This window comes from Coffea arabica, chromosome 8c (assembly GCF_036785885.1).
Source record: "Coffea arabica cultivar ET-39 chromosome 8c, Coffea Arabica ET-39 HiFi, whole genome shotgun sequence".
Lineage (NCBI taxonomy): Eukaryota > Viridiplantae > Streptophyta > Magnoliopsida > Gentianales > Rubiaceae > Coffea > Coffea arabica.
In genome coordinates, this window is record NC_092325.1 from 2,674,501 (window position 1) to 2,689,125 (window position 14,625).

At 33.4% G+C, this 14,625-nt stretch overlaps 1 protein-coding gene across 1 annotated transcript; it reads left to right on the plus strand.

The window, feature by feature from the left end:
• The first annotated feature begins 1,061 nt into the window (after positions 1-1,061).
• Positions 1,062-2,004, plus strand: LOC140013314 (uncharacterized). Its single transcript, XM_072062553.1, has one exon. It carries the CDS (start codon positions 1,110-1,112, stop codon positions 1,818-1,820), a length of 711 nt encoding a protein of 236 aa, XP_071918654.1. The 5' UTR covers positions 1,062-1,109; the 3' UTR covers positions 1,821-2,004.
• Positions 2,005-14,625: the final 12,621 nt, after the last annotated feature.

The window sequence follows — 14,625 nt, forward strand, 5'->3', positions numbered from 1 at the left end:
AAAGGATTCCTATTTCACCTCAAGTTAAAGACATGAACATTGACTCCAATGAGCTAATAAGCCAGAAAGAAGAAATGACGGTGAAATCATGCCACTGAAATGGCAGTACTCAACTCAAGGAATAACTAAGGAATGCTACTAAAGTTAATTGAACCCATTCGCACATTCACTTCTGTTCCCCCATCCGGACAAAATTGGCTTGCATCTACTACTAGGACTTCTACTTGTAGCATCACACAGAATATGGTGACAAGGGCTACCTTCCAAAAGAAAGCTATGTGCCAATTTGGGGTCCAAAGCTTCATTTGTCATCAGCTAAAACAATTGGCAAGAATTTTGATCACAATGATATTTGGTGATTGAGCTTAATTAACATCAAGATTGACTTCATCATTGACGCCATAGTCTAATGATGAGATGCCTAGTTTCTAATGTTATACTAGTATATCAAATTGTTTACACAAGCCCCAAGTCTCTCTTCCTTCCAAAGGAAAAGGAAATGTTAAAAGACTGATTCAATCATGTCTCAGTATATATCAATTTCTTACTTCTTAGTGCAAGAGAATATTGGCATAAATCGTCGCTCTGCCATGGTTTCCAAATCAACAAAGACTTAGTGATTCCCAGTGTCCACCAAGTTTAACTTCTATTTATTTAAGGGTTCATCTTTCCAACATTCCTAGTGTTTCTTTCTAATTCGAGAAGTTTTTTTCTTTTTTTTTTTTTAATTGACCAATATTTTGTAAAATTGTTTTCTTCCGTGAGAGATATGCATATAATTAATGAATTTGGAAAGACTGTCGATGAATCCAATGTAACTAAAAATTGCTTCTTCATAATTAAAACAGCTAAACGTGATATGCTACTTATCATGTTCTTCATTAACCAATTTTTCCAGTATTAAAATCCAACTGCACAGTTAAATAACCAGACCTTGTTGATATCTTCGTACTCTTTTCTTTTCTTTTTTTTTTTTTATTCTCACTTTTTGTACTTTAGCCTAATTTTGTCACTATATACCCTTTAAGCCCATCCCTATTTAACAAGGCTTCACACTTCAACAACATTCCACATCATATCAATCACCTATCTTAAATGTTACAAGAATCATGGCAGCCGAGCTTGGTCTTCTGTCCTTGACTCGGCTCCAAAAATTAGCTCAATTTCAACCACCACAACCGCAACCCCAGACCTCATCCGCCACTACTTCCTGGATGTGGAACCCTAAACAAGTAGCTGAAGATGAAGATGATTCATGGGAAGTAAGAGCATTTGAACAAGACACAGGAAACATCAACGGTACCACTTGGCCCCCAAGGTCCTACACTTGTACCTTTTGTAGAAGGGAGTTCCGATCCGCCCAAGCCTTAGGAGGCCACATGAACGTGCACCGCCGGGACCGTGCTCGGCTCCACCAAGCTCCGCCTGGTATGAACAATCCCACCTCTCCCTCCACCGCCTCTTCTACTCTCATAATCCCAGCTCAAGAATTCATCACAAATGGTGGACTGTGCCTGGTCTATTCCTTAGCCAACCCTAATGGCACTGTCTTGACTCCTACGCCGATGAATTCCTGCATGGATTCACCTTCACCCCTTTTATCTGTCTCGAGTTTTCCAACCAATACTCTGATCTCGCCTTGCCCTTATACTTATCCTGCAACCCCTCATAGCATGAATTCATCAATCTGTCAATCTAGTAACACAGAGCGTTCAGCTTCCAATAGCAATGAAAACAATATTCTTGATAACATTGGTCAAAACAGGAAGGATTCAGCGATTGAGGAGCTTGATCTGGAGCTGAGGCTTGGGCGTCAATAACACCACTATGACAGGCAGAGAAAACACATAGTTTGTGTGACTTGTTTGTGCTTTTTTACGCTGTTTGATATATATACACATAGGGAGTGAAGCAAGTACAGTGTGTAACCTGTATTACAGCCTAGTTTGGTATACATTTTTGTGGGCTTTTTTTATTCAAAAATATTTTCCTGTTGCTTTCTTACATGAATGAAGAGGAAGAACATGGAAAGCACTGTAGAAAAAAGAATGTATATTGAAAGTAAATTAGGCATTAATTTCAATAAAAAGGTAAGAAAGGTGTTAGGGTTATCAGTGAGGCTAGTAAAGTTTGCAGTGCACTGTCATTTTCTGTTATTGATTCTGAGTAAAAAGTCTAGGCATTAGTTCCCGTGGGGATTAGTTTGTCCGTTGGTAAGGTCAGGGCATCCTAGACCTAGACTAGCTATATCTATGTAGCTTCTGTTAGCTCTCAGAACAAAATTTGTTAAGATTCCTTGGAATTCTTAAATAAGTATCTATGGAATTCACTGAGAAATCCAAACTGCATTTTGTATTTTCCAATACTACCATATATGCAATTTCCTTTAGCTTATAAAATTATGTGTTTCCCTTCTCAGTTCTACACTTTCTTCACATCCTTTATCCTCTATGTTGTCTCTTCCTTTTGCCTGTACTTCTTGCGTCATTTGGGTTGTTTTGTATCTCACTCTCTTCCTCTAAAGCACTTCGTAGACTACTAGAAATAATCCATACACAGGGGCTTTTTTTTTTTTTTTTTTTTTTCAGAAAGTCCTTATACAGGGCCTAGTTTGTCGTGAGCTTTTTGGCTACTAGCCTAAGGTCTGACAAGGTCTAAATTCATTCCTGCGAAGAAGTCTGACTTTCAGAAGTTTTAGAACCAAATAAAATTAACCAGTGATATTAACATTATTTTTGTTCTGTTAGGCTAATAAAAGGCAATAATCTAACTAAGTAACGATCATTTTGAGTTATCTGCACCTTACTATATAATTTCAAGGTAACTTAGAACACATAAGATTTGTTTTGTCAGCTACGAGATTAGCTTGCTGGACTTGTAACAATAATGTGTTGTCTTTACTTATAATTGAATTTGGCTCAACTAAACAGCCTCTAGCATCTTTTTTCTCTCAGCTAGCTACATGATCAAATGTCTAGAAATAGTGTCTTTATTGGCGAATCAACTTAGAAATGCATGTTGGGTCTAAATAACTAAACCTATGTGGAAATTTGGTTCTTCTGGTCCACAAATTAAGTGACATTAGTCATTCTAATTAGGAGGAATTTCTAGAATAGTGACTAACATCGTGATTATTCATTGTTGTTGTTATAATTAGAAAATAAAGGTTATGAAATATTCCAAAAAGATTGTAGATAGGATGTAAACAAATTATACTGTTCTATTTATTCTGCAGGCGGGAGTTGGTATCTTATGTTACACTGGAAATTAATATGTATGAGGAGAAATGCATGTTAGAAAGGATTGTAATCTTTTTAGGTTTGTTAAGTAACATGGATATGTCCAGAATAATTTTAGAATTTCTATTATATTTGTGAGAGAGCTAGACTTTAAATACAACAAGAGATCTTTTTTTCAAGAAAAAAAAATTTAAGCAAAAGTTCTTCTATTGTTTATTTAGAAAAATTGGCATTCTTATTAATCAAATAAAGAGTAAAAATGCTTGGTTCAGGGAAGGATTATATATTATACGACAAATAGACGATAATCAAGTTACTAAAAACAAGTAGTAGTTGATTAACAAGATGGTACCACTCTTATATGAGTTATAAACATTTCAAATTTCTATATTCAATAAAAGTTATTGCTAACCTAAAAAGAAGGTTTAATGAACCATAATAACCTTTAAAGATTGTTGGTCTTTAATATTATTAGTTTGATAATGGAATATTATTAGCACCAATTTGGGTGTTTTCTATCATGAGAATCAAAGTCAATTTTCTTCCATAGTTACTAATTTAAATATCTAAGCATGTTTGACTTAATAATCAAGAAAAGTTACCCCAAAACCAAGATATGTTTCAGTCGTAGGTATATTTGTTATACGTTGGCAAAATCTTAAAATTTTCTGTGTACAAACATAAATAGCCTTGCTGTGTACTTTCAAAGTTCAACTTATTATTCGTCTCACTTTCTAAGTTTTTAAAGAGGTTAAAACAAGACCTATTGGTTATTGGAAGTCTATAGTAGCAATATAAATAGCAAACCATAAATTGCAATATTTTGAATATGGCACTTTGAAAAAAAAAGAGACAAAGTTGCTCTCTTTTTCAATATGAAAATGGATAAGTTAAACCACATTCTTACTGATCATTTTTGCTATAAATAGGTAGGTTCAACGAGGAAAATACTACTTAGATAGCATAGCATGAACTTAGTAGCTCACATTAGGGAAATAAAGATACTTTCTAAAGCTTAAACTCTTCCGTGTACAATAAAAAGTGTCATGTACTGTCTATATACATACATATTTATACATATGTGGGTGTGTTCCTCTAATTTTAAACAAAAAATTCCTTCAAATTCTCATTGTGTGTCCTTGGTCTAATTCCTTATGAATCAACTTTGCTAATTGTTAACTTACATTTAACTTTTATTTCTCAATTTAGAACAAAATTTGTATGGAAATACATCAAAGTTTAAAAAAATATATATCAAAGGTTATCAACTATATTCTTCATTAGGCATAAAGAAGAGGAAAATAATCCAAATTTGGATAGATGCGTGTAGGTGTATTAATTTAAATTTCATATTTTTCACTAATGATCTTATTAACTAAAAGGATAAGTATCAATTACCTCTCTAGTTTTATGAAAAATCAGAACCCCTCTTAGGTAAAAAAATTTCAGTAAGCTTCCTCAAAATTAGTTTTTGTAATGGCACTATATAGGTGTTCTTTTACTATTTTGGCAGTGCATGACAAGTTTATATATTTCAATATATATTCACATAGAACTACAAACGAGTCAAGTAAAGCTCATGAGCCATCAAAACTCGACTCGATCATTGTCAATATCAAGGTCGAATTGAATTTGAGCTGGCTTGGTGAGCGAGCATATCACAATTCGAATTTATATATTTTTAATAATGAAATTACATGTATGTCTCCCATATTTTTATTATTTAATTAGGGTGAAATGTCAATTTCATTCATTTTGAAAAGTACAAAAATTATTTTTATTTTATTTGAGCTCAAATAAGCTTGAACTCAAACTCGACAAGGTTCGAATTGGAGTTCAAACTCGAGCTCAAATTTTAGAATTAAAGCTCGTAGAACTTGAGCTCAAGCTGGAACCCAGTTAAAATTTGAGTTGAGCACAACTCATTTAGGCCAAAATACGACTTGATTCAACTCATTTGTAATTTTATGTTCACATAATAATCCTAAAATGAAATTACTAGATAAGCTTTACTCTATTGGTAATTTATCATCATTTTTGTTTTGCTTTCCTTTTTTTTCGGTGGTTTATGTGGTAACATTTATATTATGTCAAACCTATTAATATGGAGCTATTTGAAAGAACCCTGTGTTTGCAAAAGTAAGGGATAACCAAAAACTAAAATAATTACTTTTCCAATGTGAAATAAACTACAATGGTCTAATTGAAGTTAAAAGAGTATAGTACAAGCTTTCTGCATAGTAAATATGTTTGAAGGGCATTTTTGGGACACCACACAACTATATGATCAACTTCACTTTACATGGTACTTATTTTAACTAATAACCATTTATAACAGAGGATAAAGGAAAGGGACGTTGATATGTATATGTATAAACTAAAGCAGAGGCTAGAGATATGTGAAAACTTAAAAAGGGGAGATTTCTATTTTGTCATAAATACAAGACAGAAGCCGTGGAACATTTTACCTCAATCAAGAGCTGACTGAGACTCTCAAATAGCTAGTTTTCCCAAACAAAAAAAAAAGGTCTCTCAAAATGGTTAATCTCCCTAGTTAAGATATAACAAAAAGTTGAGATAATAACGTTGTTCATCCTAACGTTGCAAGAAAATACTCTTTATTTACATGCATATAAACGCGCTGTAAGTTGGGTGTGGGTGTGTGCGTGTTTGTGCTTATACATCTTGTATGTCTGTACGTAATGTGTATGTCTTACTAGGGTAAGCAATATGTTTAGGCTTTTGCAATTATTGGTGAATGAGTAAATGTAATCAGCGTCAATAGTTTCTCAATATTCATTTCCAATGAGTATAAAGTTAGTTAAGAGTGGAAGACATGCTAAATACTTAGAAATTCACAGCTTAGTGAGTGTATAGTCTGATTAGTAAGGATGAAAAATGCTTAGAAAAAGTGCAGATGTGACAATATTGTTTGAGGGATTTGAATCCTAATCTCAGCACCGCACCTTCATATATCTTGTTTATTTATTTTTGTAAGCATCTTGTTTATTCATTTTGAGGTAATGATTTTTATTTGGTGCTGTTTATTTGGATTCAAAGTGAAGGTGTCAGCGTAAGCCTTAGTAATTGCTTCAAAGTTAGTCAGAAAGATCAATTGCTCTTTCAATACCGTACCTGCTACATAAACCAAAATTCAAGTGTTTGGGGTAACTTTATAGTGATATAATATAAAAACCCTATAGCAACCCTCAAGTATTCCCGATTAATTGCATATGTACTATCCTCATGAAGCAATGACTGTTGTCAGTAACGAGATCTTGGACAATGACTTCAGGTTTTAGGACAAAACTCATATTAGTTGGACTTCATTACATGAGTTGTTTGTTGAGTATGCTGTTTTGCTGGGAATGTACGTTCCAAAAGTGAACGAGAAACAAAATCCTTCTCTGCTAAATTCTTTTTAGATGTGCCTGGAGTTTCGAATCTGCCCCGGATAACTTTTTCGCAGGATATTAGTCCATACTAGTAGAGAATATACAAAAAGAAATATATTCAAGACTCAAGCTTTTAACATAGCGCCGTCATGAAGTGATCCAACTATGTTGAGATAAAGGGTCATGGAATATTATTGTTTTCTGAAGGCCAAATTATATTTTACCCTCCTATGGTTTAGCATTTTTTTTTAATATAACTCCCTATAATTTCAAAAGCTATACATAACCTTCTCATAGTTTGAATTAAAGTGTCAAAGTGACGGAAATAGTCATTCGTGACGAAACTTCTAAAAATATCGAAATTACCCTTATAAATACATGACACACTAATTCCGTATAATTTTTATATTTTACTATATAATCCCCTTATGGTTTAATACTTTACCATATAACCCCCTTATGGTTTTCAAAATATACACATAACCCCCCCTTGGTTAATAAATAATTTTCAACTTTCCAGAAGGGTATTTTTAACATTTAAGGTAACTCCGTTACAAATGATCATTTCCGTCACTTTGATACTTTAATCCAAACCATGAGGGGGTTATATATAGTTTTTGAAACTATAGGAAACTTATGTAAAAAAATGCTAAATCATAGGAGGTAAAGTGAAATTTGCCCTTTTCTGAATGCATGGAAACGGAAGAAAACAAGAAAAAAAATTTCTCCACAAGGCATGGAAATACAGCAGATTGCTGATTTGAGCAGTTCTTTTCATTTCACTTGTGTCATTTTACTTGCCTCGTTTATTTGATCTCAATGTCATCTTTGAACTGAAGAAAAAAAAATAGAAAAACATGGTGGGGTTTGCTAAATAATAGCAGCCCTTAGCGTGGATGGAGTCCATTGAATACAGATCCAATTGAACGTTCATGCACGAATTATGCACGGAAACAAGCAGGGTGTGTGAAGCTGGTTGTGATAGTGTTAGTATCCACGACAGAATGATTGCTGGCATTAATTATTGGTAGCAGTATGTTTTATTTCTTCGGCCAAACAGACTACCAAAATCAAGGACCATTTCCAATTTATTCATATTTAGGTCAAGAGTTGAAACGCTAGTCATAAGTCACTTGTGCCATATTTCAAGAAGACGTGCATGTTTATGAGCTTCAAATTTTTAATCCAAAAAGAAAAGTAAGCTTCCAAAAATCAAGTGGTAAACATTGGAGGTTGATAATCATGCTTTTTGACTATTTCTTCTAACCAAATCTTAATTTTCCCGAGTCCATGAATTAAATATTGGAACTTGAAAGTTGATAAGATTTCTTTGGAGGTCCATTACAGATTCAGTATCATTTACAGAGTTTAAGAGTGTGTTTGATAAAATTGAAAATAAAAATTTAAATCTGTTAAGTTACTAAATTATTAAACACTGAAATCTTAACATTTGAGAATATTTTGCGCTAAGTAATAAGTGAACAGTTTATCACTTGTTGTTTTGAGTAAGTTTCGTCTAAACATTTCAGAGCCATTTAATTAATTAACGTGTTCTATTTTTTGTTATAAAACACCGTCTAAACATATTGATTAAGGTTTGAACTTATTAAATTTAAGGGCTAAATTATGTTACTCCATCAAATATAGCCTAATTTTTTAATCCCGTCTCTGAATTGCGAATGTTCTCATGATCAGTTTATACACTAAACCCTAAGTCACCTTCCTTTCCACTACGAAAGAATAGAATTTTTTCAATAGTCTGCTTAGATAGTTAAACCTTACACACTCATCGCTAAACATTAGATTATCCTCTTGACTGACTAACATAGTGTCCGTGGACCCCCAACAAAATTTGTTTCGAGATTCAGGGCCAGCTAAGAGATCAGAATAAGGCCTGAAAGATTTTAAGTATTTGGCAGCATCGATGCTTTGGTCCCCCTCTTCTTCCCCACTCCCTCCGTCTCAACCTCTCATTTTATTGAATAAGATGGTTCAACTTACATATATCTCAGAACCATGAATTCAGTGTCGTCCAGCAAGCATTAATTATGGCGTTTTTTTTTTTTTTTCTCTTTAACAAGAACTTGGATTTATATGGCACTTTAGATCTAGTCTAGAACAAGGAAAATTGAATCAAACCCTTGTGCAGACAAAACCTAAAAAGTAAATCCTACAATAAAATGTGGCCTTCCAAAACAAAACAAATCCCAGTGCTGAGCCACAGACGACACTACTGTGCTTTGTTGCTTTTGGCTGACAATTTATATCGACCAAGATTCGCTTTAAGTGAAAAAGCAGTATCTCTGTAACTAGGATTTATGAGCAGGACGATTAATGGGGACAAAGATTCGGAGAGTAAAAACTTTTCTTCCAGCTTGTGACCCAAACACACATTATTATTTTATAGGCAAAAGTGCACTTCCCATCTTAGCTCTGCCAACATATCATTAAGCTTGTTCTTCTTCTTTTTTTTTGAATTGGTTTTTTTTTTTTTTTTTTTGTCATCATCACCTTATGTATACTATTCTACTCTAATCTAATTTAAGAGGAATCACCATCAAATCAAACAGGTGCACTATACACCCGTATAAATCTTTTGAAGAAACCATATATTGTGACAATTGATGGGAGATAAAATTTTCGAATTGGTATGTAAAAACTGCATTGTATTCACTATGTCCTGCATGTTACCATCGTATAGTCTAAAGTTTTGGATGGATAAGTGACTTAATTGAAAATTGTTTTATGTTTAATTTTGTGGCCAATTTTGAAGAAATCGTGAAGATGTTAATCACATGTCATTAATAATATATAATACTTGGTGTTTAGTGTTCAATGCAGAAAACACTCAGGTTTATGATTACCCATAAGTCATTAACTTTTCTAAAACTAATTTTCAAAGAACATATTTGGGAAATATGAATAAAAATGGCAATCACAAATTAGGGGACACTTGTAATCATATTTAACCCAAAAAAAAAAAAAGAACTGAAAAAAAGTCTACTCTACTGCAATAACTTTTGCCCAATTTTCTCTTTAAACAAAAGATCAAAGAGCAATGAGCCATAGCCTCTTGCTTGTGGTTTATCAGATTTCCACTTGTAGGAGTATAACTACTTGATACCGAGCAGATAATGCATTCACTTCAATGACAACATATGCAACTACATAAATATATCTCTCCCTCAAAAGCATTTGATTCATACAACTACTATTCCATTCGAAGTTACAAATGGCTGCAAGAAAAGAAAGCTTTGACAATGAGGTACCACATCAGTGAAAGAAGAGATCAGTAAATGCGATTCATTCATTCATTCTTCTGAGTTCAGAAGCAGCAGAAGAAAGAGAGAGTGGAGCGGTGGTGGGGTCGAAAACAGCAATGAGTGTTGGTAGTGGCTTTGAGGTTTAGTCTTCTTCAGCAGTGCATGGGCTCGAATATCCAGTTGCTCTTAACAGTAATCATTGCTTTTTTCCTTATCTTCAAGTGCATGCATGTGCATGGATGGCTGCCTTGTTTCTCACTACCCAAAGAGTGGATAAACAGCGACTCTTCTTCTGTACATCGCAATCAGAATTCTAAGGAGATCGTGGCATTTTTACCCTCTTGAATGTTGTTCATTAACAATTTGGTTTCCGTTATTAGAATCACAAGAACTAGACCAAGTTTTAGAGCCTCGAATCACAATTACGTATGGCAACGCTTATGGATAGTTTGGGGCTACGAATGTGGCAAATCATAGTCCACTGGCAGTCCAGCAGAGTTAGGATGCAAATCAGTCGAACTCAATCGATCTACTCACTGAGTTAATTTGCTTGATCAAAATTAAAACTCAAATTTATGTTGATCAAACTCGAACTCAAGTTCAAATAGCTCAAATAGCTTTTGTATGTATGTATATATATATATATATTGATTTTCTTTTACGTATTAATTTTTATCCCATGTTTGAAATCACATATAGAATGCTAATTTGTATTACTTAAACTTAATTGGACGCAACTAAACTAGGCGTGATTAGGCTCGAACCAAATTTTTAAGAATTCAGCGAGTTTAAACTCAAGTTAGAGTTCAAATAATTTAACTTGCTCCCTTAAGCACGGCAAGTGCAGCCTCAGATCCTACTCGGGCTTTCCTGCAGTAATACAAATTCGGAATGGTGCGAACGAAGCAAGATGAGGGTGGACTACTGCCCTGTTGGTTTTGAATATTCTACATTGTAGGCGTGGACCAATGATCTATTGTATGCTCCTCATCATTGGGTACATATATATTGGAACAAGCCAGACATTCCCTTGGTCAATTTTCATTTCCGAAAGCAGGATATTTGACATAGAATCCCCAAAAGACCTCGACGTAGATGAGGAGCACTCTATAGTTTTTAAACCCTTTATTTATTGGGACTTCCACAGAACTTGGAAATATACCAGAAGAAGGCACAACTCCAACTTGTTAGCCAATGCCACCCCAATAAATGTATTTCTAGTTCCCCTTCTTCCTACATTGCCCGGCAACTCTTCCCCTCTTCCAAGTCCCCCTCCCCATCCCATTCTTTTTGCCCCCACCCTGCACTCTCCCCCTGTTTCCCCTCCAAAGCAAAATGAAAGAGAAAAGTAAAACATGCATGCTCCTGAAACATAAGCATTAGGTGAAAAATATATACAATGGGAAGCCGTAAACCCAAAAACATGACAGACTAAAGCTCTGATGGAGTTCAAAGCCCAGGGACTTTGAGGCATAGTTCGATTATGTATGATTTTGGTTGTTTGTCCTAAAATAGCACAACGTTATTGTTTCTGGATAAGAAGTTGTGATGTGTTTGTCCGCTAATTCCTACAACAAATACACTAAGTGCACTCAACTACATCACTAACAGTGTATCTATCCCCAAGTCCAAAGTCCACAATATAGATCAATCATTGTAAGCTTAGATCAAGACCACAAATACCAGGCATTACCTTTTAAGAAGCCGAACAGAACCTAATACTCGATTTCATACTCTATTGGTATATTATACGAATGGGGACAGATCAGGTCCAAATTCGTTCGTTTAGGGGGTAATTTCACAAATGTTTCTGAGGTTTTTGACAATTGTAGAGAGTTCCCCATAGGTTAAAATTACATCTACCTCTCCCTACTTTTACTGATTATGTAATAATATAAGTCCAACAATCTGGATTTTCTCTCAAAATCCCTAAATCATCCTTTCGTACAAAACCGAAAAAAGAAAAGATAGTATACTCAATTGTGTTCTTTCATACTTTGTACAAACTGACCTTCCTAATTCCTAACAACTGCCTAAGCAAAAACTCTAATTCAAATCCAAGCAGTGGTCCAAATCATCCCAAATTGCTTATACACTGTCAATGCTTGCCATACAGAAAAAAAAAAAAAAAAAACAACTACACACTCTATTGACAACCAATTTTATACCCCAAAATTAAATCGTAATGCTCTAATACCTTTCCATTACAAGTTAATCTAGTTTAGAACTATCATTACAATACTCCCACATCCTCAAGAATATTAACATCTCATAAGTGGAGAATAAAACTCTATCTCTATAGCAAAATCATAACCAATAATTGCTAATCCAATGAAAGAAATCCTTATGCAATTACTGATATTTTACAAAAATTTTCTTGATAACAAATAAAATACAGCAAATTCTCCACCTTTGGTCCTTCAACATGTTCCAATGATCAATTTGATTATTTATTTTTCTATCACCATGAGACTTTTCATTTCCTTGTAGTTTAATACATAATCTACTCCCTAAATTGAACTGTTGATTTTGCAATCTTAATTTGCTAATATTTACAAAATTGAAGATTGAAAAAAAAAAAGAAAGAGTATAGTAGTATATTAGCTAGGAAAGAGAGGAGTTCAAATAGACAAGAGATAGAGAAATAGGAATATATGTTATTTTGGTTCTCTAAATCTATTGCCTTATACTATGAATTGTCTACCAATTAGAGGGCATTATAGGTACTTTATTGTGCATAGAGTGGTAAGTGTAATTATTTAATCTGAGGAAAGCCAAGTGAAATTGTCAAAAACTTCAAAGGAGGTTTCTAAAATTATCCCTTCATTCAATAAATGAACTAAAAGTGTTATTAGATTTGATTGTTTAATTTATATACATATTTGAGTTCAAAATCAAGTTAGTAAACTTGATAAGTCAAGCTCAAGATCCAGTTCGAAAAATTAGAGTTTAGAAATAAAATTAATTTTTTTGGAATAAATAATTATATATTAATAATACATGTAATGGTATTAGTTTTGTCTAAGAAAATAAATAATACTTATTATATTTTTTGAGAGAAAATTCAAGATGTATATACATATATTTGAGAATGTAAAAGGTCAGCACACACACACATATTTTCACAATTGTATATCTGGTCACAAACCCATTTCAGTAGTTTGCAAGTAGATTTATTTCGTCAAATACTAAACAAAATTAATTTTGTGTTCAAACTTGATTTGTTTATAAGAAATGGCCAAACTTAATTTTGTGTTCAAACTTGATTAAGGTGGGTTGGATGGTTGGCTTCGAATTTTACTCCTAGATTGACCCGTCTACAATAGAGATTATAGTTTTTTGGTGGAGAAAAAAAATTTTGGTGGCTTAACAAGGATAAAATAAAATAGTTGAGGGACTATCTAACCATTTACTCTTTGTTTATTATATGGTCGAGCATCTTTCAAACTCAAACAAGCCAAATACGAATCAGTTTGCGAACTTAACTTGATCTCTAATAGCACTTGTTCCAAAGTTTAGTTGAAGGTGATTTCAGCCGATTAATGTGAGAAAATAGGCAAATCAAAGAAGCACTTAAAATAAGAAAGGGAGAATATGAAGGATAAATTCATCAGAATAGACAATCTCAAGTAGTTGATTAGTGATTCCAAAACACAAACGCTGGTGACGTATCGAATATATTAAAGGAGGGCCAAAGGAGGACCAAAGAGCCATTGAGGGAGAAAATCACTAAAAAAGAGACTTACCAACCAATAGTAAAATGCCAGAGTTATATTTTTTTTCGGAGACGACAACTGTAGTATATGCTAATCTATCCTATCCTATACTAGGGGGAGGGGTGGACCTAAAGAGGTTTAGGGTTACAAACGAACCGAATCGAGTCGAGTCTCGACATAATTTCATTGAACTCGAGCTCGAGTTCGACGAGTTGACAATTTCAAACTCGAGCTCGAAAAAATTAAAAAATAATTATTTTATTTTTTAAAAAATAAATAAAATAATATTTTTTTCTTAATAAATAATAAAATATTAAGAATATATATGTAATTTTACTATTAAAATTAAAAAAATATAAAATATATATACTTCAAATAAAAAAATAAAAAAAAATATATATACTTAAAATAAAAAATAATATATATATATATATATATATATATATATATATATATGCTCGCGAGCTAACGAGCTTAATATTTTGAGCTCGAGTTCGAACTCAATTTCGACTTGAGCCAGCTCGAGCTCAAGTCGAGTTTGACTCAAGCGGCTCGGTTCGTTTGCAGCCTTAGGTCTAGGAGTAAGTCGGAGGGGACTGAACCATCACCAGACCAAAAGGATGCACTATGCACCTGCCTGGATTTTTAGAAGCAAATCTACATTTTAATATGGTAATTGATAGGAAGCAAACCCACATTTAACCCTTGCCTCCCACCCTACCAAGTCTTAAGGGCTTGATGGTGGGCACCAATGGTGGTTAAAACGCCGAAGTTATACAATGAATGAAAGAAGGCAAGTCCATATTATATTAAGCCTTGTTTGGATTGCTACATTTTTGCAGAAAACTTTTTTTTTTTGTTTTTTATAAATATTTTTTTGCACAATTTTTTAGTCACATTTTTTCTATACTCATCTTAGAAAAATGTTTTTTTTCTTAAAACTTTCCAAAAAATGTAATCCAAACAGTTATTTCCATATATACATCACATCTTACAAAAAAATGCTATAGTA